Source organism: Sarcophilus harrisii, chromosome 3, assembly GCF_902635505.1.
Source record: "Sarcophilus harrisii chromosome 3, mSarHar1.11, whole genome shotgun sequence".
NCBI classification, from domain to species: domain Eukaryota; kingdom Metazoa; phylum Chordata; class Mammalia; order Dasyuromorphia; family Dasyuridae; genus Sarcophilus; species Sarcophilus harrisii.
Genome location: NC_045428.1, coordinates 465,412,144 through 465,438,237, shown reverse-complemented (window position 1 = coordinate 465,438,237; position 26,094 = coordinate 465,412,144). Strand labels below are relative to the sequence as shown.

The window sequence follows — 26,094 nt, the reverse complement described above, 5'->3', positions numbered from 1 at the left end:
AAGAGAAACCACTTAAGAGGTTGCTTAATTAATCTAGAAAAGAAGTAATATGGACTTGAAGGAAGGTCATGACTGACTGTATTTGAGGAGAGAAGTCAGCCAGATGCAGAAGATGTGATATATATATATATATATATATATATATATATATATATATATATGAAGGTTAACATGTCTCCAGGATAATCAGTTTGAAATGGCTCATTGGAAGTTAGTGATACCACATGAATTCAGGAGCAAGAATGAACTGCAAGATATCACTGAATCTACATAATATCAAAAGAATGTGGAGAAAGCCTGAGTACATAGAACTTGGCAATGAATTTATAGGAAGATGGGCTTTGATTTGCATTACCTAAATTGACATGATCACAGAATGGTGGCCACAACAAAATAAGGGCAATCGATGTGGAGGCAAAAAGACAAGTGTTTAGGGGTAGAGATGAGTACTGCTTTTGATATATCAGATAAAATTATAAATTGTTATAATATGACATAATAATATATAAAATAATACAATTAATATTATAAATTGTTAGAATCATGGTTCCATCTATTTATTTTTGTGAGTTGTTTTTTAATAGCCTTTTTCTATTCAAAAGTGTTTACTGCCATAAGATCTTAATTATCTATTCTAATATGTCAAATCTCTCATTTATCATTTCTAATTCTTCCTTAAGTACTGTAATTTTCTTCCTTATATTTTTCTTTACATTCTTTTTTCTGAGCTTCTAAATTATTCTTCCAATTCTTGTGGCTATTTTATTCTCATTTCTGAGGATTTAGGGGGCTATTCTTCAAATGTTTCTGCTTTCTCCAGTTTTATTACTTTTTGCTCAGAATATCCATTCCTTATTTATTTTTTGTGTTACTATTTCTTTACTTTTTGTGTTTAATTTTCCTTGAGATTTTCTTTGTGAGGAATGTTTACTTTACACTTTTATTTTTGATGTTATTTGATGCTTTCCTTGCTGTGGAGAAGCAATGGCTTTGGGCTTAACTATTCCTTCACTCATCTGACCTGAAATCTTGCCATTTTACTTGAGAGAGAAAACATACATGGCTAAAGCAAATTCCAGAGACAAAGCAAGTCCATGAGAATGGGAACCAAGTCATCTTTGGAAGAATTATGGGACTTGAATAAAAACACAGTCTAAATGAAGCAGGGAGGCTTCAGAACCAACATGAAATGAAGCCACTGTTCAATATTTTAAGCCAGAGAAAGAACAGTGCTTTCACCTAATAACAAATGGCGAGGATAGCTAAGTTCTCCATTTCTCACACCTGTTTACTTTTTTTCACAAGAACACCATCTGAAACAGTTTTAAGCAACTATGCTTGGCAATCAACCCTCAGCATTCCCTGCTTTTTAAGATTTCCAGATCTTAAAGTACATTCCATTCTGTTTTAATCTGTATCCATGAAGTCACTAATTTTTTGGGGGAAATATTTTTAATAATAGTCTTCATTGTGAAGAGATTTTGGGGAACAAATTACATTCAACTTTTTTTCTTTTTAAGTGCTAGATGAAAACCTAACATTTGTTACCATTTTCTGGAGTAGGCAAATAAGTCACATTGCATCAACAACAACAAAAAACAGCAACTGACCTTTCCCCCCTTCTTTTGTAAATGCCTACAGCTGATATGAAATAAAACAGAAAGTCACCATGAGGAGGTCCAGGAAATTAGCAATTACTTTTAAGTTGGCAATTACTTTTAAATAGTCTCTCTAATTACTTCTTTTAGGGCGCCTTTTAAAAGTTTTTCACAAGGTGATGAGTAAAACTGACAAGTGCCCACCAAATGGAACACCAAAGCACAGGACATCAGCCTTAGAGCGGGTAAGAGGTAGAAGGAAGTGCAGCTTATGGACTCAGAAGGAGTGCCTCTGGCTCAGCCTTTACAGGACTCTGAGCCACTTCTGCCCAGGAGGCCTGCTGGGCAAGACAAAGCATTTTCTCTGAAGGGAATATGAGGGAGGTTACCATCAGTGCAGAATGTCATCCAAGCTGGTGCACACTTTAGGAAGCAACCTGAAATGTTCCATATGTACTGGAATTCTGAGCCCTCTTTTGGGGAAGTGGGACCTCTGCCTTGTCCCTGTATTGTAGAATGAGAAAAATGGTGATAGAGCAAAGGCTGGAGTAGGCCAAAGGAACTCCTGATTTAATTCAAAGAACTTTTATCAAGTCCTTACCAGATGCAAGATTTTTATCAAGTATCTGTCGTGAGAGGCAGCATGTGCACTAGTGTTAGGGGAAGAAAGACCTGGAATTGAGTTCGATCTGTGTTAGATACTACTTGTGTTACCCCAGAGGAAAAGGGAGAGGGAGCAGAAGAAGGAAAGGGAGAGATAGAGGGAGAGGAAAGGAAGGAGGAAGGGAGAGAGAAAGAGAGAAACAGGGATAGAGAGATAGAGACAAAGAGACAGAGAAAGAGTGGGGGGGAAGAAGAGGAAGGAGAGACAACATGAAGAAATAGATCGCACTGAACGATTTATAAAGCCAGAATTTGCAGAAAAGTTGGAATATGCACTGCAAAAGGAATATCCACATTGTAGAGGTCATAGATCCATTTATGTGTGCAAGGTACTGGGGATAAAATGGGGCTTTCAGAGCTCTGAGCCACAGAGAGAAATCCTAATTTCAGGTTCACTGGGGCATCCCTACTAGCATCTGTGACTTAGAATATTGAGAAATCTCACAATTTGAACCTTATGAGACATCAGGTATAAGTGTCACACAAAACTGAATCAGAGATGGTCCTTTATATAACCTGAAGTTTACTTGTACACAGGCAGACAGATCTGCCCTGACTCCTCCATCTGTGATTCACACTGTGTAAGCCATGGGAAAGCTATCAGACTGCATGGTGAAATGTATCTGGATACCACTGGGAAGCAGAAATGAGTTTTTTAGCCTGAGCGCCAAGATTCCAGGACTCTCCAAGTCAGTTCTGTGGGATGAAGCAAAGTCAACCTGTTGCACCTCAGTTTCTTCATCTGTAGGTAGGGGAGATCACCATCCACTATTCATCTAAACACAGGAGTACTGTAAGGATTATTTGAGAAGTTCTTTGAATGCCCTGGAGAAAGGCTTCACACAGATGATTACATTTTTGTTATCTACAATAAGCAGAAAGCTTAAGAGTATGATGTCCTCTAGAGAATGACTCATGTCTCTTGGCCTTTGGGGGAAAGGGAGGAAAAAGGAGGAGGAAGATTGTTTAATTTTTACTGACATTTTAATGACTCCTCAGCTTCCATCAAAGATTTAACACTTCAGAGAATAACTAAGCTTTGGAAGAGAAAAAAAATAAGACCCATATTAAATCACTGACATAGAAAACCTAGAAATGCCACCCGCTCTCCTGTAGTGCCCGGCAAAGACACTAAAATGCTCAGCACCAAATAAAGTTCAAATTGACATCAAGACTAGTTCCTTTTCAAAACATCGTAGATCCCCATTTTTGGTACAGTATGATAAAGCAGGAGGTTTAAGTTTGGGTTCTGACTTTGTCACAAAATAGCTTTGTGGTCTTGGACAAATCATTCTGCAGCTCAATTTCCTGACGTGTAGAAGGGGTTACTAATCCTCCCACTCCCTACTTCACAGGGTGGTTGTGAGAAAAATGCTCTGCCCACTTTAAGGGTTTATGTAAATAGGGGTTATCATCATGATCTATGTGAAGGCTGCTGCTGTTCAGGGAAATGACTATGATTTTAATAATATACAGGCCCAGCAAGCCAGAAATAATCCATTCAAGACTCCAAGGATAAGCCAACAGCTGTGACATCATAACTCATGTATCTCCCCCGCACTGGATTGCTTCAATGCTCTTTGCTTGAGGATAAGCTGCAAAACCATCTGTTGCAGAAGGCTGCTTCTGAAGTTTAGGCTTTCGGCACGAGTCGAAGCATCTGTGCCCCAACTCTGGCAGAAATATCTTCCTGATTTTGATCATGACTGACCTTCACTGGAGCATACATTTCCCCAAACAAACACAGCCATATGGACAGATCATCGTTTTAACATGTCGGCTTTCTCCATGGAGAACAGTTGAGGAACTATTTCTTGGCTCTTCCTGCCTTGAACCAACAAGCAAAAGGTCCCAGCATTAACTGTATGATGTCTTGCTTTATAGAAACCTCGTTAGGTGGTAATCAGAAATGATTCCATCCCTCATTCAGTAAACACTTATTATGAAGTTTCTATGTACATACAAAGACAGAATGAAATAGTTCTTGCCCCCAAGGATTTTATTAATACATGGCCCATTTCATTAGGACTCTTAAGAGTAACAGGACAATTATGAGATGGAAGGAGAAGGGGGCATTATTCATATTTCTACCTCTTAACACTTAAGAGACTTTTTGGGAAGGATGAGGAGAGAGCCCAGTGAGAATCGCAAACTAGAGTATTTGGAGCTGATGTAGAAACACATGTGAATTATTAAGGACTTTAATAAATCATGTACTAAAGGTAGGACTGAAAGCATGGCAGAGGTTCAGCCTGGTTCGCTTCTGGGAAGTCCTATACTACTTCTAACAGTCGCCACTTTTGGTAGGGCCCTGGAGATGAAGGAAGAGGTAAGGAAGAGATGAGCCCATCTAAGTGCTGAAGACTATCTTGTTTTCAGGAATGTGATGGTATATAAGTTCTTTGAGAAGTATATAAAGTATATAAATAAGTGTGCTTCTAGGTAACTTAAAAAAAAAAACTAACAACAATTCAACTTAAGGCAGAACAGGAAAAACTAAGTTAAGGAAGCTCTTTCCATCTTCTTTTCTTTATTCTTTATGTTCATACCTATCATGTTGGGACAAAGATATTTCAAGAGATTATGATTATGATAGTGCTTTTTCCTTATGTATAATTTAATAGGAAGTCACTGTGATAGGTTCAATTCAATTAAACAAATGTTCATTTTGAAACTATTGCATGTTAGATTTTGAACATAAAAAGGACAAAAATAAATGTTACCTACTCTCAAAGAGCTTACAGTCTACTGGCAAATTCTTGGAACTCTTAAGACAGCATGGAGACTTAGAAACTATAAATTTCTGCCAACTACTATTCTTAGAATGGACTGGTAAATTTGCTCATCATAATCCTGCCTTGCTCCTTGTTCCTGTATACTGCAAGGAATGACAATCCTTCTACCCTCTCCTTGTGTCTAGAAATAAAACAGCTCTTAGAGTATAACATAATATATTTTCCACTGAAAGTTGCCCTTTCTTTTCCATCTCATTTTGCCTAAAATACTCACAGATACCGTGTCTCTATTACCACAAATTCTCTGAGCTTCTCTGAGACGCACTAAATTAGGTGTCTAAATTCCAATTTATCTCCATGAAAGAGGCAGAATTAGTGCTCGAGAACACTAACCCAAAGGGCACAGCAGAAAAGGTGTCCTCATCTTTCTCGAAAGTACTATGCTTTGCAAATGTTGGGCCATTAGTTCATGTCACTGGTTTATGGGAGTGAAGATGTTTCCATTTTACAGGAAAACTGAGAGTGTGTTAAAACCAGGGCAAGTGACACATTTTTGTGTAGACCTCATAAAACTCATGGCACAGTCATCCTCCTCCCACCCCCATTCTTGACCCTTCTCATCCTTTTGTTGCAGTTGTTTCACCTCTGAACAAAGGTTCCCATGGAGCTGACACCTGCTTGTTACTCAAGAGCAGGGAGATATTGTGAAATTATAAAGAACAAGTCACTTGGGTTTGGTGAGACATTTATTATTCTGGCCCTAAGCATTAGGGAAATCCTATAAAATGAAATGGTTGGACTAATGGCTTCAGAGATTCCAGGCAAATCTAGATGTAGGATTCTTTGGATTAAGCTGCCTTCAAACACAGGAGAACATTTAACCAGACCAGGTGTCATTTGGTCACTGAGTTCACATACCTGCTGTCCTATTTGCCAATCTACTACTTATCATTAGTGGATAAGCTTCAGTCTGCCATCAAGCTCAATTCTCCACTCAGTAATACAGAAACTTCTATACTTTGCTCATTCTCATCCAACCCCATTGCTAAAGATTTAAAAAAATCTACTAGTTCTTCTGCATGAGTTGGCTTTCCTTTCACCTTAATTGCCTCCTCAGAGAAGCATATAAACAGCTTAAGAACTGCAGGTAAGAGTTCCTTAGAGGTCCCTTAATCTAATTTATAAACTGACCAAGACTCCCTTAAACACCAACTTCCAAAAATTTCCATCTAGACTTCACTAGGAAACTTTTAGTACCTAGGACATACATGGACTGCCCATTAGGGATACCAGGTGGTATAGTGGACAGAACAATGGCCCTTGAGTTTGGAGAACATGATACTACTTCAGACACTTACCAGCTCTGTTTGCCTCAGTTTCTATTTGTAAAATGAGGATCATAATAATCCTGCCTCCCAGCATTATTGTGACAGTCAAAAGAGAAAATAACTGTAAAGTGCTTAATAGAGTGCCTGGCACATAGTAGGTGCTTTCTAAAATATTAGCTTTTGTTGTTGCTGTTATTATTTAACCTGAGGCAAAATTTCCCCAAGTAGAACTAAGTCAAAGCTAAATTTGTATTTTTGAAACTTCAGTCTCTTCAGTTTTGTCCACTGGAGGCAACTAAACAAGTCTAATCCCTTTATTGTCTTGGTTGCCTATTTGTACCAGTGTTCAGGTAATCCAGAATGAACCTCCAAATCCTCAAGGAATTTTTCCTTTCTTCTGTATTTCATTGGTAACTAAATTCATGAAGAATAGGTACATTACCTCCATTGAAGGAAAAGTAAAATCTTTCTTTAGTTTAGCCAACTACTAAGAGGTAGCATAGGAAGACCTGGTATCAACTGCTACCTCAGAAATTTACCAGCTGAGTGACTGTGGGTAGATCATTTGATCTCTCTGGATTTCTACATTTGAAAAATGAAGAAATTGGAGTCAATGATCTCTAAAGTTCCTTCCAACTTTAAATCTATAATTCATGAGGGCATTGGAGGCAAGAAGATCTGAATTTAAATGTGACTTCAGATACTCAATTAGCTGTGTAACCCCCAGCAAATCACTTCATTCTCAGCCCCCCAAGGCCACACTCTCTAGGATGCTAAACTGCAGAGTTTGGGATGATGTGCACAGATTACAGGGAATTTACTTAATAGGCATTTCCTATGCTAATGAAATCATAGGTCTTCACTACCCCAAGATTCGACATACACATTACCGATTAAGCCATATAATGTAAAAGACCTTTTTAACCTTCCATAATCAAACATTGCAACTACAATTCTAGACACAACGACTTCACTAAGAAGAAATTTCCAGAGGTTTTCAACTTTAAATCTGCTTACAATTATTTATTCAATGTTTACTCTTTCATTAGTCAAATTTCCTTTCAATCCAGGATTAGAGCAATAAGACACTGAATTATATAAATGTCTATTTAGCACATCAGACACCCCCCCCCATCATACTGCAATCTTCTGATTTACAGATCTTAAATGCAGAACCAAAAGGATGTCCATGCCCTTTCATATTTATATTCCATCACACAGTCACCCCAATAACTTATGCATCCTCAGAAGAACTACCCAGCAATTAACTTACATCTTTCAGAGTTCACCATCTCATTATGTAAAGTGGGTTTTAATACAAACTTTATTGGTAACTTTCAATTCTAATTCTCCCCCTATTCCCCCATAATGTCACTCCATACGTGACCAAAATGCTTTGGAATATGGCCATAAGAAAGACAGCACTGGGCTGACAATACATTTAGTAATTGGTCTTTGTACTACAGGGTGGCACAATAAATTGTGATTGTCATTTTTCAACTGTGACATGTGATGGAATTCTTTATTGAAAGGGAAATGAATTTTCCCCATTGAACAGTGAATTTTAACTATGTTCAGGAGACACTAAAAAGGAGGGAAACAGTTATTTTTTATTTAGTAAAATAAACAGAAAAAAATTTTGTCGAAGGTCAAAGGAATTCATAATGTGTTTCCTTTAAAGTACTTACCAGAAAGAAAGAACAGAGAAGGAAACTTGGTGAGTTATATGTACATGAAACATACAAGCTGAAAGGAGAATTTAGATCTTTACATGCATAAGTTCTGTCAGAAATGTGTCTGTTAAAGCTCTTACATGGCAAGGGAATGGCAACCCAACTAAGAAGGCACATTGTACAAAGAGATTATCAAGATAATGTGTGTGTTCTTAGCTTACCTAAGTCAGGATCTGTAGCTTGCACTCTTGTTAACAAGGCTTTGGTGGCTGTATTTTCATAGACACATGCGTTGTAATGGTCAGATGAAAATATGGGGGGATTATCATTAACATCTTCCAGAATCAGGCGGATATCTGACTGGCAGAACCTGCCACCCCCATCTGTTGCCCTGGCAACCAGGTTGTACACAGGGATTTTCTCTCGATCTAAAAGGGCCAGGGTTTTTAACTCACCTGAGAAAAATAATAAATAAATGAAAAAATAAAAGTGATAAAAATAATAGTCTGAACAGTACAACATTTCAATTTAAAAATATGTCAGAATTAAGAATCTATATTAGAGGGATCCACCAATACAGAATAGAGTGTCAGTCTGTGTCTTAACCTGGAATAATTAATTATTCAGTCAATCAAAAGGTATTTATTAAATACTTATTTTGTTCCAAGTATTGGTCTAAGTTCTAAGAATACAAAAGACATAAAACAGAAGTCTTGTCCTTAAGGAGTTCACCTTGTAGAAACAACATAAATATAAATAAATATATTCAAGATTCATAAAGAATAGATGGAAGATAATTCTAGAGTAGAGTTTCTTAACTTGAGGCATAAAAATTTATTTATTTAACATTTTCTTAATATATTTTCAATATATAACTTTTCATTTGTTACCCCATGTATTTTATATTTATATTATTTAAAATCAGTATTTTGAAGAATTCATAGGTTTCACCAGACTGACAAAGAAGTTCATGATGACCAAAAACAGGCTGAGAATCCTTGCTCTAAGAATCCCTCTAAGGGACAGCTAGGTGATGGGATGATGATAACTAGTAGGGCACAAAAGAACAATCTGTTTGCTTCCCTTTCACTAAATAGGAAGGCATAAGGGACTCTTGAAATACAGCAAACACATCTCCTGTCCTTCAAAGTTATGTAACTAAACCTGTACATGGCCAGAAACAACATCTGGATTGTTTCCTCTGGAAACTTGGGGAACATAATCCATCTTCAGGTTTCTCAGCACCATGGTCTGGTCACAAACAACAGCAAAGGAACATACACAGCACAGTTCACTAATGATAAGCTGACCGCCAGTCAATCCTAGGTATCTATTAGTTCAATCTTTTTGTCCCCCAGTATAGTACCTGGCATATTGTAAATGAGATTATATCTATAAAATGATAATAAATCAGTCTTATCTTCCTTTTCCTTCCTTTCTTTCTCTGCCTCCTTCCCACGATTTCTATCCTTCCTTTCTTCCTTCCCTCTCTATCTTAAGGAAAACACATAAAGCTGAGTATGACATAAATTTATTTACTATCATTAAGAGTATGAGATGAGAGAAGGTATAAAATATCAAATAGAGCAACTGCTCTATTTGTAACTTTGGTTAGTAACTTTGGATAAATTCTAATAGGTGATGATTCGTAGAAGGTGAAAATAAAGACTAAAAAACCGGGTTTGGTTCTTGCCAAAAATTTTACATTTTAGGCCAGAAGGAGTCCACTGCTGCTATAGTTAGATGAATGCTTCAGTTGGGTCCCATGGAGGGCAAAGAAATGTCTGCTCATCAAAATCAATAGTAATGGAAATTTAGAAAGTCTGGCTTTTCTCCACATATTTCGTTAGTTTTTCATTAGATTCTGAGTTCCTTGAAAGGAAGAACCATTTCTTGTCTTCTTTGAATTTTCACCTCTCAGCACAGTGCCTGGCATATAGTAAGCACTTAATAAATGCTTATTGACTTGAGTCAGGAGACTAGATTAGAAACCTGTTTGACTTTTACTAGCTGCATGACTGAGGGCAAGTCATCTAACTCAGCTGTTTGTTTCCTCATCTATAAAATGGGGCTACATAAAAATATCTTTTTGTGAAGAAAGTGGTTTGTAAATGTTGGTGGGTACAATGGGGAGCTGGTCTGGACCTATGACTTCAATGGTATTGAGAAATTCTGTAACTTACAGTCTCAGAATTTAAGCTCATGGAAAGTTATTATAACATCCAAAGCTTAGCATGGAGTCTGACTCAGAGAAGATGCATAATAAATTTTTATCAATTGACTGACATGTCTGGTATACAGGAGGTATTTAATAAATGCTTGATGATTTTGTCCAAACCAATGCTTAAGGTAGCAGGGGGTTAAATGATTTTTGCAGGGTAATACACGTGGTACATGCCAGAGACAGGAGCTCACCTCCAAGTAGGTCTTCCTACTTCAAGATCAATCTTCTGTCTCTTAATACACATTACCTGTTTTTGTGATCTTATACAGAAGTAAGAGATCATTTCCATTAGCACTTGCCCTCACTATGGACATATAACTTAGGTTTCGTAATCTTTCATTTTGTGAATTTTATCTAGCCATGAATATAATCCCTGGCCTAAAAAGTTTAATGAAAATTAAACAGTAATAATAGTGAGAATTAGAAAGTAAATATAAAAGAATTTCAATGCTACTATTCCTTGATTTTTATTTTTGTTTAGTTTCCTGGAAAATCTATGAAATTTACTTTTTTTGGGGGGAGGATACTGAGAATTATTTGCTGAAGGAATTAAGTAAGAAGAACCAGGAAAATAATACAAATTATGACAATCCCATAAATGGAAAGAATATTAGTGGCAAAAACCACAATGAAAAAAGGGAAAGTGAATGCTCTATAATTATAATGAAATAATCTGACTTCTGAGAACAGATGAGAAAATGCACTTTCTCCTTTTTCTGCAGGGGTGGGAGATTATGGAGGTGGAACAGTGCATACACTGTTAAATTCAGATAAGCTGCTAGTTATTTGTACAGAACTGCTTTTTTATTCCTTTCTCCTGTTCTTTGTTAAAAAGGGATGGCTTCACTTTGTAAAGGAAATGGGAAGAGATATGTTTTGAAATGAAGGTTATATTAAAACAAACGTATATTAATAAAATTAAAAATCTGATTGACTGAAGAAGTAATTGTCTTCCTATAACTTATTGATAGGTAAAAAGTGTATAGTAATTAGAAATTTCTAGTTGGGGAGGTGGTGGAACTGATAAATATAGGGGAAATTATTATAAGATTTCTGGTCAAAAACAATTTTTGTGGCTTAGGTAAACTACGCAGGACATACTTCTCTAGTATCATGGAGCAAGAATGTAACATAGTCAAACAGTTAAAATGAGATGCTTCTGATCTTTCTTATATTCATATAAACCTCCTAGGTTGGATATTAAGATATGTATGTAAAGCAACCAAGAAATCTATTATGAAGTTTAAGCATATATCTATATATATGATATATATGATATATATGATGTATATGATGTATATATATATATATGTCATATATCATCTATCTATCTATCTATCTATCTATCTAAGTATCAATGATCAGGTCCCATTAGAGCCCAGCTTCTTAAACTATGCACTGCAACTCCAAAAGGGAGTCTTCTAACTGAATATGGGGGGCTAAAATGATGACATTGTCAGTAAATGTTTGATTTGTATACCTAATTTTATATACCTATATACTTAAAGTTGTGTAAAAATTTCATGGGACAAAAAAGGGTTTGTGGGTGGAAAAAGTCTAAGAAACCCTATTTTAGATTACAATGAGTAGTGTAATTTGCAAGACTGATTAGTCACCAATTAGTAATTTTATCATCTAAATAGCCTACCAGAACTGGGGGGCATAAGATTCAGTCATGTTTGTACCAAGTGATCAAAACTGTCATTTCACCAAAGAACACATGACATCTTACCACTTTCTGGATCTAAGAAAAATTTGTTATTTCCTGAGCCATAGAGTGAGTATCTGATATCTCCATTGGGCCCAATGTCAGCATCCTTGGCACTGATCTTAAGGATAATTTTATTTGATGGAATGTCTTCTGGAAACAAAGCTGTGTATGCAACCTAGACAGAGAAAAAGAAATTTTTTAAAAAAATATTTGTAGGTTTCGGATAGTCTAGGCTTTAAAATTAAAAAAAACCCCACAAAGCAAACAATTTCATTTCTAGTCAATTTTTCCCATTTAAATAGTGATATGATTGTCACAAATGAATTCTAAGTTATAGGATATCAGAATGATAACACATATTCATTCACACTATGTAGGTACAGAGAGAGAGAGAGAAAGAGAGACAGAGACAGATGCACACACAGAGACAGAGAGACAGAGAGAGACAGAGACAGAAAGAGCACATTAAGGTTTACAAAGCCTTTTATATACATTATCTCATTTGATCCTCAATATAATTCTGCATTGTTGTTATTTTATAGAAGAGAAAATGCAGTTTAAAAAGGGCTTAAAGATCTGCCCAGAGCCACCGAGCTATTATGTGTCTGAGACAGGCTTGGGAATTTACCCGTATTGGAAAACAACATGGGAATGGGGGATCTGATTTAGGAGAATCGTCTAGTATAATGGGAATAGGATTTTGCTTCTTGGATTAAAATAAAGCAACTGAAACTCAGGGAGGAAAAGTAAATTATTTCCAAGGTTTCTGACCTAGTAGGTGCTACAATTGTGACTAAATCCCAAGTCTCAAAGTCTACACTTCTATGACATTTTGATTGATTAGGAATCCAATCTGGCCACTCATGGCCATTTCATTTCTAATTACTTTATTCCAAAAGCTATCCAGTGACTAACAATGACAACCTTACTAAACCTAAGAAGGACCTGAGTTGAGTTATTGCATTAAGAGGACATTCACATTTTTCAAATGTTTAATCAGAAATCTTTGTGTGCAAACCACAAGAATTAAATTATCTAATTAGTGGAATTCAGTTTTAATTACCATTACTAATGATACAAGTCTATGAGTGTGGTACCTCAAGTCAGGTAATTATTGTTCAGTTCCATCAGATTCTTTGTAATCTCATGGACCATGTTAATAACTGTCCGTGGGGTTTTCTTGGCAAAGACATTGGAGTGGCTTGCCAGGTTCTGCTCCAGGGATTTAAGGCAATAAGAGGCTAGATGATTTATCTAGTATCACCCAGCTAGAAAGTAGCTGGGGCTGATTTCAAACTCAGGTCTTTCTTGACTCTAGGCCCAGTGTTTTATTCATAGAGCCACCTACCTGCCTGTCAGTCAGGTACACAAGAGCAATTACACTGGTGAGCAGGTATTTTTCTTTTTCTTTACATGTGTTAATTAAGCAGTTTTTTTTTTTAATTTGGCGAAAATCTCAAAGGATCTCAATTTGAGATAAGGTAAGCCAGATTTAGCCTCAGGAAAACACTTTGGATATACCCATTCTATTACTACTACTACTGCTGCTGCTGCTGCTTCAATGACTATTACCACTATCCAGCGTTTATGATTTGCTTTAAGGACTGCAAAGCACTTTATAAATATTATTTTATTATCATTTTTATTTATTCGTTATTTATTTGTCTTTTATTATTTTATGCTGGAAGCAAGCCTGGGAAGTAGGGACTATTGTTATATCCATTTTAAAAATGAGAAAACTGAGGCAGGAACACTGCACCATCTAGCTGCCTACAAGTCCACAGGAAAGAAATGAAATGAGATCCTTAAAAATCAATTATAGGGGGGCAGCTAGATGGTGCCATGGATAGAGCACCAGCCCTGAAGTCAGGAGGACCTGAGTTCAAATTTGGGCTCAGATACTTAACACTTCCTGGCTGTGTGACCCTAGCAAGTCATTTAACCCCAATTGCCTCAGCAAAAAAAGTCAATTAAAAGGAAAATGCTAATTATTGAGTAAAAGGATGAGAGAATTATCTGACTAACCTGGTCACACACTGGACTGTTGTCATTCACATCAATGACAGTGACTTCTACCATAGCCTGAGTGACAAAAAGTCCATCTGTGGCAGTGATGTTCAGGAAGTAAACATCTTGCTCTTCTCGATCAAGAGGTCGCTTTACATAAACCTTCCATTCGTTTTGCACCAGGCCCAAGGCGAATCTTCCTCTGGGATTCCCTCCTGCAGTCAGAGAAGAAATCGATCTCTTTAAGTTTCTGGAAGAAAATGCCTTCTATACTAAAACTACTCAGAAAAGAACACGAAGATGATCTCACTTTCTTTTCAAACTCAGGATACTAAAAAATGACAACCACTCACAAAATCCTAAATTCATCTGATTCTCTTGCAGCAAAGCATGACATTTATATGCCCTGTGTGGAAACAAAGACAATAACTTCCAAAGAAAACAAAATCCACTTAGAGGAGTTTGAGATGATCTCTTGTTTAGTTTCCCTGAAGGACGATCAAATTCAAACTGTGAACAATCAATAGACTTCTCGGAACCGTACAACTGACAGTCTTTCCACTTTGTCTCTGGAGAGAATGTAATACACCATAGCTCTTGTTACTAAGACAATTTCATTAGCTGTTGATTATGTAATCAAAGAATGGCAATGAGTTCTATTAAGGAATCTTGTAATGAAGGTTTATCATACAGCTGTGCTGTTCTTAACTAGGAATGGAGTTGGACTTTTTTGTTTTTTTAAGTTTCCATGGCACATAAAGACAAATTAATATTTAAAAACCCCTAACAAAGGGGTCATAGAAAGAGCTCTTCAGAGATAAGCACTGTAATTAGTAGGTGCTTAATAAATGTTTATTGACTGATTGTAACTAGATTAAATTTATCAATAAACAAAAATGAAGAGAAGAGTAGAAAGATGTAATAGAATAGTTTTTTGTATGCACCTGATGTTAAATCTGGCAGTAAGACTGCTCCATATCATTTAAATCTGATGATAAAAGTACAAAAAGAAGAGCAACAGAAAAGAAAATGAAAATGGGACTGCCTTCGCTACTCTCTCATCCTAAGATAATAATATGAAGTTGAAACAGGTAAGAAGTTGGGAATCACCTTTGTTTAACTGTGTATCCACATCATTCACCTGCTCAAGGACTTTTAGTGGCTCCCTATTGCTTCTTGAATAAAATGAAATCTCTAGCATTTACAGTTTCTCTCTATTTGGTTACAAACTATCTTTATAGATTGGGTTTGCATTCATAGATTCCAAGTTCCAGTCAAACACGGGATAGATACTCTATAACTTGCCTTTGTATCCCTTCCCCATTATTCCTCTCCTTTGTACTTCTACCTCTTGGAATCCTTTGCTTTTATGGTAAAGTCTCAGATCCAACGGTACCTCCTCCTATGAAAGACCTTTCCTGATTTCCTCAAAAAAATGTAGTGCTTCCTTCTAACCCTGGAATTACAATGCATTTTTTTCTCTGCATAAAATTTCCATTTTCTTACCTGTATATGTGTTAGGCTTCCCCAGGAGTGTAAGCTTAACTGTTGTCCCTTCCCAACATCTACCATAGTGCTTGGCACAAAGCAGGTGCTTAATAAATGTTTCTTAAATTGAATTAAGTTACCGTCTGTCAGGGCTTTTGATCTCACTGGAAAACAGGAGAGACCTCACCTTTTCCTCAAGGGAATCTTAAGTCAGAGAACACATACTTATCTAGTGTAACACCCAAGGGAGGGAGACAAAATCCTGAAAGAGAATTCTAATTTGTGACCCTGAAGTAGATTAATGTTATGAGTCAAACTGGTGTTTCTCTGGTGCAGAAGACATAGAAAATACTTTTAACCCCACAGGTAAACTATTGACAAAAGGTGAGAGTCCCACATTCTTCTAGGGGAGCTCAGGATGGGCCCATAGGCTCTCCACGATCCACTAAAATCTAATTATGTTTCCACTGAATATTTTGACACTCACAAATTTAACCTTTCCTATTACATTGAGTTGTTTCTGTACAGGCTGCAACTGTTTTTTTTTTTTTTTTTTTCCTACAGAAAATGATTAACCATCTTTTGTTAATCTGGAGCACTATGGGCAAGTTGTCTGCAACCAACTGCTATGTAAGAAGGAAAAGTAAAATCTAATTAATGCCAGTTGGTGGTTGGCATTGCCAATAGTAATTTTTGCTTTAAAGCTACTGCATGCTCTCCACTAGAGTAGAGTTGATGGGATAGTGTGTGGACCCTTTAAATCACTGGGATTTCAGAGAAAGTGCATAAATAATTAGAAAGGCACATTTAAACTTCAGTCTTCCTAATAAGAAAGAGTTCTTCAGAATGTCTACAAGGTTTCTGTAGTAAAAGTGAAAACATATAAATCAAAGATGATTCACATGTCTCTTCTTTTTCTTCCTATTATCCTTCATTCCTCTACTGCAGAAACGTACATTTTGCAGATGGAGGGCTGACAGTGTGTGATAAAGTATAAAATGCATAATGAGATTTAAACAGAAAACATTGTCAGGGAAAATAGTTTCATGAAGGCAAAAGGAAAGAAAATGCTGAAATGAAAGGTACTTTTTGCTAATGCTCATATGTATGCCCTGCTGCAAGCTCTTATTCAGTAGTGATTAATTAACTTTTCCACTAACATACTTAAGCAGATTCCATGTCCTAAGGGCAGTCTAATTAATTCCTTTTTCTCTCTGAATAATGTAGTTTTTCTAAAAGGAAGTCACCTGACTACAAGTACTGATAGATTCTTTAAAATCTTTTGTCACTTTTCCTAAGTATCATCTTTGAATGTCACAACACCAAAATATTGACCTGAAAACTCTCAAAACAATTTTTAGGAGGACTGCTCATCATTCATTAAGGTTCATTTTCCCCTGGCAAGTGTCCAGTTATTAGTGCCACCCATTTGTTATACTAATAGTGCTCCTACCAGAAAGGCAGGTAGGTAGGGTGGTGGTTCTCAAAGTATAATCCAGGAACTCCTGGCACCCTGAGACTCTTTTAGGGGGTCTATGAGAATGAAACTATTTTCATAATAATACTAGGATAATATTGTTTGCCTATTTGAAAAAATCCTTCCTTTTTCAACTACGCGTGTGAGACTGAATTTACTTCATATACTCAACCAAAACCACATAGTCTAACAGACAATGTAAAAACAGAGTGGAGTCCAGCTTTTTTTTTTTTTTTTTTTTTTTAACCCAGACATTAAAGAAATTTGTAAAAATGTGTCACTGCTCACTATTATTTTTGGAAAAATAACTTTTTCAAGAAATGTCATTTTAGAACTGAAATAGTTTTTAAATGTATCAGGTTTAATTTCAACTATGATAAACTTTGATATTTGAAATCCACAAAGGATAGAAGCTCTTTGAAGTCCTCATTTATTTCTTTTTTTAGGCAATTAGGGTTAAGAGATCTGCTCTGTTACATAACTATTAAGTATCTGAGTGAGACTGCATTTGAACTTGGGTCCTCCTGACTCCAGGATCAGTGTTCTTAATCCCTGCCCCATCTAGTTTTCCCTAAAAAGAACATTTCGAAGACAATTTCGAGCCCTTTTACAAAACTAACCTGTCCTATAAAAGATAAATTTTCTGAGGGCAGGAGTATTTTGTTGAGCTTCATTTCCTTAGCACTTACATGGGGTTTCTGCACTTAGTAACAATTTAAGAAATGTTTGAATTGAGTTCTCCTTGTCTACCTTCCCCCTTCCCCCAACTCTACTTTTTTTCCACCCAGCTGCACAAATTATGAAACAGGTAATAAGGGGACTGACCTGTAATATGATAGCTCACTTGCTGATTAATGTCAGATGTATCTTCATCCCATGTGCTGAGGACCGCCACAACTTCACCTGGGGGATCACTCTCCTTCACCTGCTCTCGGTACATCTCATGCCCAAAGACAGGTGCATTGTCATTTATGTCCGTCACGGTGACGGAGACCAAGATGGTGGAAGACAGAGAAAAGGCTTCGCCAAGATCCGAGGCTACCACCGAGAAAGCGAATGTGGGATCTCTCTCATGGTCCAGGTCTTTCAAGGTGCTGATCCAGCCTGTGTTACTGTCAATGCTGAACACTTCCATTATCTTCTCTGGACTGGAATCAGAGTGGAGAGCGTAAGTGACCTGTCCATTGGCACCCCAATCTCTATCAATAGCCTTCACTTGGATGAGTCTGGTGCCTATGGGCATTCCCTCCATTATAATGGCTTCATAGCTTGAAGCATCAAAGAATGGTTTATTATCATTCAGATCTAGTACCTTGATCTCTATATCTACAGTAAACACAATATCCACCTTGTCCAAGGGGATAGTGGCTGCCACCTTAAAGTAAAAGGCGGGAATCATTTCACGGTCAAGTCGCTTGTCCAGTTTGATGATACCGGTGTCCTGCTCTATGATGAAGACCCCACCTTTGTTATTTTCAGGCCGTTCACCGTTAACTGTGCTAAAAACAACATTCTGACTTGGCAAAATCCTGAGGGAATCCACTGTGCTTCCAATGACAGTATCTTCTGGAATGGAGAAGGAATACTGGGGCTGTGTAAAGGAGGGTAAGAGTATTTCGGGAGGCAAGACATGAATGTAGACAGGGATGAGGGAGTGCTTCACTGGAATACCTCCATCAACCGCTTTGACAAAAAATGACAAGACAGTGTTTTTCAACTGGTGAAAATTGCTCTTTGTGACCATCCAGCCATTGTCAGGGTCAATTTCAAGAAGATCTGCTACGGAAACAGAAGCTTCACTATACAGTGAATAAGTAATCCTTGAATTCACTCCATCGTCTGGATCAATGGCTTGAACCTGAGTTACCAAGTGACCTCTCCCAACATCAGCTCTGACACTAGCTCTATATTCCACGGTCAAAAATTGGGGAGCATTATCATTTTCATCCACAACAATCACCCTCACGGTGCAGAAAGTTGTTCTCCCTCCACCATCCAGGGCCCTCAAAAAAATACTGATGTCCCCTTCCATTGGGCTTTCCCGATCGAGCCTTTCTGTTGTTATGACTTGCCCATTGCTGTCTATCAAGAACCGGTCCTTAGCAAAGTCATTGATGATGGTATAGCTGATTTGTCCGTATGCTCCCGGATCCCCATCTGTTGCTCTGACATGAATTACCTTTGTCCCTGGAGCAGCGTTCTCTCTCACTTCAGCGACGTAGGTGCTTTGTGAGAAGGCTGGACTGTATAAGTTAGCACCAAGTATCCTAATGTGCACCTGTGCTGTGCTGGTGAACAGTCCGTCGGAGACAGACACATTCAGACTGTACAGAGGTTCCATTCTCTGCTTGCGATGGTTGGACAGCGTGATGATACCACTCTTGCTATCCATCAGAAAGCTAGTTCGGTCATTCCCAGATAAAATGCTATATTCTAATCGGTCAAAATCAGAGCTGTCGGCATCAGAAGCTTGGACACAGGTCACAAAATGGCCCCGTGGGGCTAATTCACTCACGTAGGATTCGTAAATCAGCTGGTTAAAAATTGGAGGGTTGTCATTCATGTCAGTCACATAAATGTTAACAAGTACCTCGCTGCTCATTGGTGGGAACCCATTATCTGTTGCTCTGACTTTTAAAGTGGATTGTTGCACTGATTCATGATCTAACATGCGAGCTGTCAAGATTAAGCCACTTGTGCTATCTATGTGAAAATAATCAGTACTGTTATAGGTGTCTTGAACAATCTGATATTGTACAACTTTATTGTTTTCCGAATCTGCATCAGAGGCGACCACTTGCAAAACAGGTGTCCCAATAAGAGAGGCTTCAGATAAGGTTGCATTGTAGGCAGGTTGATTGAAAATGGGGGGATTATCGTTTACATCATTAATTAACAAGTCGACAGTGACCTCAGCCCTTGCACCCGTGAGAGCATCACTGGCTCTCACTGTCAATTTAAAAACAGGTGTTTCTTCATAGTCCAGAGGGCTAATGACATTGAGAACTCCAGTGTCAAAGTCAATGTTAAACTGGTTGTAGGGATCCCCATCAACAATGATGTAAATGATTCCTTGTCCTTCTGGGCTGGTTGCGTTGATGCTGAGGATGGGAGTGTGCATTTCGATATCCTCATTGACAGAAGTTGTATAAAAGGGCTTATCAAAGACGGGCATTGCTTTGTTGACGATAGTTATGGGCAGCTCAATGGACGCAGACAATGCGGGCTTTCCACCGTCTTTGGCTAGGATGATAACTCCATACTCTATGTTAGATAAATCAGAATTGAAGGCTTCTTTTAAAAAAACGCTCCCTGATTCTGGGTTAATTTCAAAGTGGCCATAATCCTCTTGGAGGCTGTAGGTCACTTCCCCATTGGCACCTTTGTCTCTGTCAAGAGCGGACACCCGGTAGATAAGAGTCCCAGGTTCGGCATCCACCTGCACAGCAGCATAGTAAGGCAGCCCCACAAAAACGGGAGAGTTATCATTGATGTCTTCAATGATTACTCGCACCACAACCCTGGCCACACGCAGATGGTCTAACTCACGACTGGCTTCCACCACCAAGTCGTACAGCTCTTGCTCTTCACGGTCAAAGGGGACACCAGTTGTCTGGATGACCCCGGAGGTAGATTTTATTTTGAACTTGTTTCCTGGATTCAATATTCTATATATTAAAGGTTCATTAAGGCGATTTCCAATTGCATTGACAATGGCTACTTTGGTGATATTGGTGCTGTTCTCTGAGATCGAAGCAAAGTAAAAACTCTGTGTGAAATGGAGACCACTGTCCATGGCTTCTTTGACCATGATAGTCACCATCGCAGTACCGTAAAACTTACCATCCGACACTCTGACTATGAGCATATAATGATCTTTGGAAAGGCTGCTGTTTTTTATGGAGAGCACCCCACTACTGGAATCAATTAAAAAGTAGTCCACGCTGCCTTCCATCAGACTGTATGTTAGTTCAGCTGGTACTTCTGAGTCGGGATCTGTTGCTTGGACTTTCAGAATCTCTACCCCCACATAAGTGGGTAGAAGTAAGACTGTCTCAAACACTGCCTGAGTGAAAACTGGAGGGTTATCATTCACATCTGTCACCTCAATATTGACCTCAGCTGGGCTTTCCGCAGTCAACTGGGGATTACCACTGTCTCTCACATGCACGTGAAAATGGAAATGGGCAATGGTTTCATGATCCAAGCTGGCAATTGTTCTGATGGCGCCTGTGCTGGAGTCCACAGTAAAAAACTTCTTGGCGGTGGACTCAACAATTTGATAAACTAGCAAAGCGTTCTGATTACTATCAGCATCTGTGGCTCGAATCACCAATGGATTGTTACCTGAGCTACGGACGATGCTGTTGATTGGGGCAACCTCACTGAGGCTGCCCGAGTAGTGAGAAAAAAGGAAAATGGGGGGATTGTCATTTTCGTCAACAATCTGAATATTAACTGTGGCATTGGACGCCATCCCTGCCATGTTGGTGGCTTGGACGATGAGCTGATAAGAGGAAATGCGTTCATAATCAAGGGCCTTTTGGTTGGTTATCACACCAGAATATGGGTTTATGGTAAAGGCCCCTTCAACATTTCCATCTTTGAGTTCATAAATGAGTGTAGATTGACTGATGGCAGAGATTAAAATAACCGATGTCCCGATGTCGACGTTTTCATTCACTTCTGCTTGGTATTCTTTCTGAGTGAACTTGGGATGAGAATTATCTGACATAGTGACAGAGATGCGAACAATGGCAGTAGCAGACATTGGTGGGGTACCCTGATCGGTGACTTTTATGGACAAAACAAACTGTCCCATTGTTGTCATATCTGGTTCTTTTGATACGGTGATGATGCCCAAGATGGGTTCAATCTTAAATGTGTTTCCAGTGTTTCCTAAAATACAGAAATTGGAAAAAATTAAAATTAGTTACATTTGTCTCAACAAGCATTTTTTTTTTCTGAATACCATTTCCTTAAGGCACAGAGCAAGCCAAATGATTTTGAACTTACTTATTTTGATCCTAATGAAAATAAGAGATGCTTCTTTGATTATCTGTTATCTATACTGAATTTCCCAGATTGTAATGGTCATTCTTGGATTAAACAAATAGACAGGCTTTCCCATTGATGAAAGAAATAGGTACATGTGAACCAAAAAATATAATGAGCTGAAAGTAAGATTTTCTGCCTAAAATGATTAAAATTTTCTTTCCTTTCTATCCTTCTGTGGAAAGGTATTGATCAAGTACAGAAATACATATATGAGAGGGGGAGAAAAACACCTTCATTTAAAATATAAAGATAGTATATGTTAATGAGTACTCACAAAATATTTTTTCTTTCCACATTCTACACAAAAACATTCTACAAAGTTATTAATAAGTCAGGTTTTTTTTCCCCTGCCTAGATTGTGTTGCATTCTCTCATGGCAGATGAACCATTCATTTGTGTAACTGGTTGGTTACGTTCAGATTACCCAAAATGACAAGAAATGACTTTAAGTCATAGCTTGTTACAAAGATGGTTGAGCTTACTCCAACTCAACCTAAAAATTAAATGAAGAACCGAGGACACTGCTCTAACCTATGGTATTCCAATCCTTTAAATGTGGAAAGGATTTCTTGTGAAATGATGAAAATGTGTACAATCCAAATTCAGTAATTAAAATTAGCATCTTGGTGTCAGAGCATTCATGGATCAGAGAAAGCAGGGGTCACACTTTGATAAATCTGGAATTGGAAAGGCTGTCAACAATTATACTGTGAAAGTTCAGAGCTCTGAAACAAACAATTGTTTGAAGTTTGGAAAGCAGACAGAGATTCAGATGAAAGAAATAGCAACTACACTATGGAAGATAAAACCTGGAGTGTGTAATGAAGGGAGGTGGGTGACATATATCTGCAGAAAGGTAGCTGGTGGGATGAAGCATCTCTAATCATGAGTTCTTCCCTCCTCCCACTTTCTTTCATCAGGCATCCTGCCATTTCTGTAACAACCCATTTGCTCACAGACTTGGATTCTTGAAATTAAAATTTACACTTCTTAGTAGTTTAAATATTTTTTATTCCTTCTGAGGTAGTGCATGATGGGAGACATATAGACGATTTACTAAATGTCAAAACCATTAAGGCAGGCTCAGGACTACAGAGGACAGAAACAAAACAGATCTGGCTATTAAAATGCAGAGCAAAGTCATTTAATCTTTTAAGTAGAGATGTACTGAATAGAAAAAAGTTTTATTTTCCTAAATAAATGCATAATGACTAAAACATTTATTGAGATTTTCTTTTGTTCCTGGCTGGCAGTGTTATTTAATTTCTATTTCCAAGTGAGAGATCCTTATTTTTCATATTTAGTCTAGGAAACCATTTGACTCAGGCCTAAAAAGTGCATTTTGGATCATCAAATCTTCCACATGAGTGAGTTCTTATTTCTCAGTCCAGAACAAAGCTAGATTGTGATCTTTACTACATATACTCATATGTACCCTTTCAAATGGTCAATCTGTTAACAATCTATAATTTGCTCTATCTACTTTTATGTAAGTTACTGTTTTAGGGACTTACCTGGCATGGCACTGAGAGGCTTAAATGACTTGCTCAGGATTATACTGTCAGCATGTGACAGCCAGCTTTTGCACTCTTTTTGGCTCATAATGTGACTCTCTGCTTACTAAACACTACTTATCTAATTAAGGAAATCGTCTTATGAGGAGGTTTCCTATACTAGTGAAATTACAGATACAGGTCAGAAGAAGCATCTTGGTTTAATTGATAGTACTCTGGACCTGGGAGTTAAAAAAGATCTGTGTTCAAATCATGTAATCTTTTCTAGCCTCAGACTTCTCATCTGTAAAATGGGAATAAGAGCTATTCTCTTATAATAATATCTTATTATTATATTATCTAATTATGAGGATCAAATCAGATGATATATGTAAAGTTTTGCAAAATTTCAACTGCTATACAAATGCTTATTATTATTATTAAAAACATTTCACAACATATATTTGCATTTCACCAGGGAAAAAGGAATAATTTCTCTTCATGATAGAAAACTGAGAAAAAGCCTGAGTAGTACTGGCATTTGATAAACTAGAATAGAGCCAAAGGAACATGACTAAGGATGGTGAAGGGAAATTAATCCCTGGACAAAAGATGAGTTTGCTCACTTGCTGTAGAAAGACTTGGCAGGCAGGAAGTAGGGACACAATATGGCTACCTTCCACTGGTTAAGGCATTGTCATAAAGAACTATACGTTTTGTTCTGGGTAGCTTCAGATTTAAAATCAATGGATGGGAGTTACAAGGATGAATTTTCTGACATTTACAGCTGTCTTAAGATGGGATGGATTCCTTGGCCAGGTAATGAGTTTTATGATGTCATTGGGAGGATTAGGCAGGTATTTCCTATCTTTTATCTTTTTCATTCATTATAAAGGATGGCTCTTTAGAGAATGAGATATTCGGAAAGAGAAATGATATAAAAACAAAATATTTCAATAAAATTTTCAAAGAAAAAGATTTTTTTTAAGAGTATGAAGTAGGGATTGGATCATTCAATTAATCAAACAATGATTAATAATCATTAAGGGCTCACTATGTGGCAGGAACTGTGCTAGGTGTTGAGGATACAAAAATATAGACATATAAAAGTGTTTCCTCTTTTGAAGAAGGAGACTGGCCTAGATGACTTATAATGTTTCTATCTAAACTTAATCTGAGCTATGTTATTAGAGGCCACAACTTAGGCCCAATGTAGTTTGTTCTCTTTATAAAGAGCTTAATGGAGCATTAGATACAAGTTGGTACTTAATACACTAAACCTTTTTTCTCTATGATATGATGATTAAGAGTCTCTTTTCAAGGAAGTTTTTTTTCCTTCCCTAATATTTTCTAATCCACAGCTGTCACTGAAACATTCATATTTTAATTGTAATCACTCAAGGAAGTGCTTCACACTTAAATTTAAGGAAAGAAACCTCTCTGCCACTGGCATGAAAAGAGATCACATTTGGCATCATCTGTAACAGACAGAATGTTACAGAACATTTCAGAAAATATGTGGCTTGAATATTTAAAGGGGAAAAAGAGACAAAAATCTAAGGGAAAATATAGTAGGAAAAAGAAGACTGTCATTTTTGCTTTGAAGGGCCACTCCTGACAAGGCTATTTCATCTCTTTTGTCAAAATAAATGATTTCAGTTCCTAATCTTTAAGACATCGGTTTTACCTTATGGAAGTGAGGTTAATAACACACAGACACATATATAAAGGAGAGGGATTAAATTGACCGCCTGGGAGACTAATATCCTGTATTTATCTGACAATCCAAGAAGGTCCCAGCTCCATATCGCCTAACTCCTTCCACTATCAAGACTAACCTTGATATATTATAGTAGTCTTGGCCTTAGGGGTAGTGGGAACTTATAAGAATGACATTCTCCCACATTCAACTAAATAAAGACTCCAAACAGTGTAGAGGAGGCATTCACAGCTGTCTCATGTGGTGACACTCTGTTTACTTTGGGTTGAATTTTTGACCGAGTTAAAGTAAAAAAAAAGTTAAAAAAGTATGTCTTTTCTGTATCTTCTCAATGCAAGAAATAATATGAAGTTTGGATGAAATGAAGGCAAATATTTTTCCTTTATGCACTCCTGAATCACTAGGTATTCAGGTATTCTTATTGTCATTCAAGAAAAAAAAAAGATAATATGCTCTGTGCATATTGTATTTCCCCAGGAAATAGTGGGTTTCATGGTTTTTCTTTGTATTTATCCATTCACATCTTACACAGACTAGGTGCTTAATAAATATTTCCTGGATTGGATTGAACTGTTTGGCCAGAGGATGCATTGAGGGATTTTCTGTGACTATCTCCACATAAATTAACCTGGATATGAATGTTAGCTACTGTTCACACAGACACCAGATCCATGGTTTGATCTAAGAATTAATTCTTACCTGCTTCTATGGAATAGAGAAGTTCTGCGTTTTCCCCTCGGTCTTTATCCAGAGCAGTCACCTGCAGGACAGCTGATCCCAAGGCTGCAGATTCAAATACAGAGGCTTCGTACAGTGGGCTGGTGAAATAGGGACTGTGATCATTGGCGTCTTCTACATTCACAATGACTCTGGCCAAGTTTCTCCGATAAGGAAATTCTTGATCTCTGACCTTCAGACA

At 37.4% G+C, this 26,094-nt stretch overlaps 1 protein-coding gene across 5 annotated transcripts in view; it reads right to left on the bottom strand.

Annotated features, from left to right (window-relative positions):
• FAT3 (FAT atypical cadherin 3) overlaps positions 1-26,094 on the bottom strand; it is a 699,235-nt gene that overhangs the window by 76,355 nt on the left and 596,786 nt on the right. For all 5 annotated transcript variants that reach the window (XM_031960969.1, XM_031960968.1, XM_031960971.1 and 2 more), the window contains 5 exons: positions 25,875-26,085; positions 17,730-21,803; positions 13,958-14,154; positions 11,954-12,107; positions 8,219-8,452 (listed from right to left, as the gene is read on the bottom strand). In XM_031960969.1, the coding sequence (XP_031816829.1) occupies positions 8,219-8,452; positions 11,954-12,107; positions 13,958-14,154; positions 17,730-21,803; positions 25,875-26,085 (4,870 nt within the window). The remainder of the gene's footprint in view (positions 1-8,218; positions 8,453-11,953; positions 12,108-13,957; positions 14,155-17,729; positions 21,804-25,874; positions 26,086-26,094) is intronic.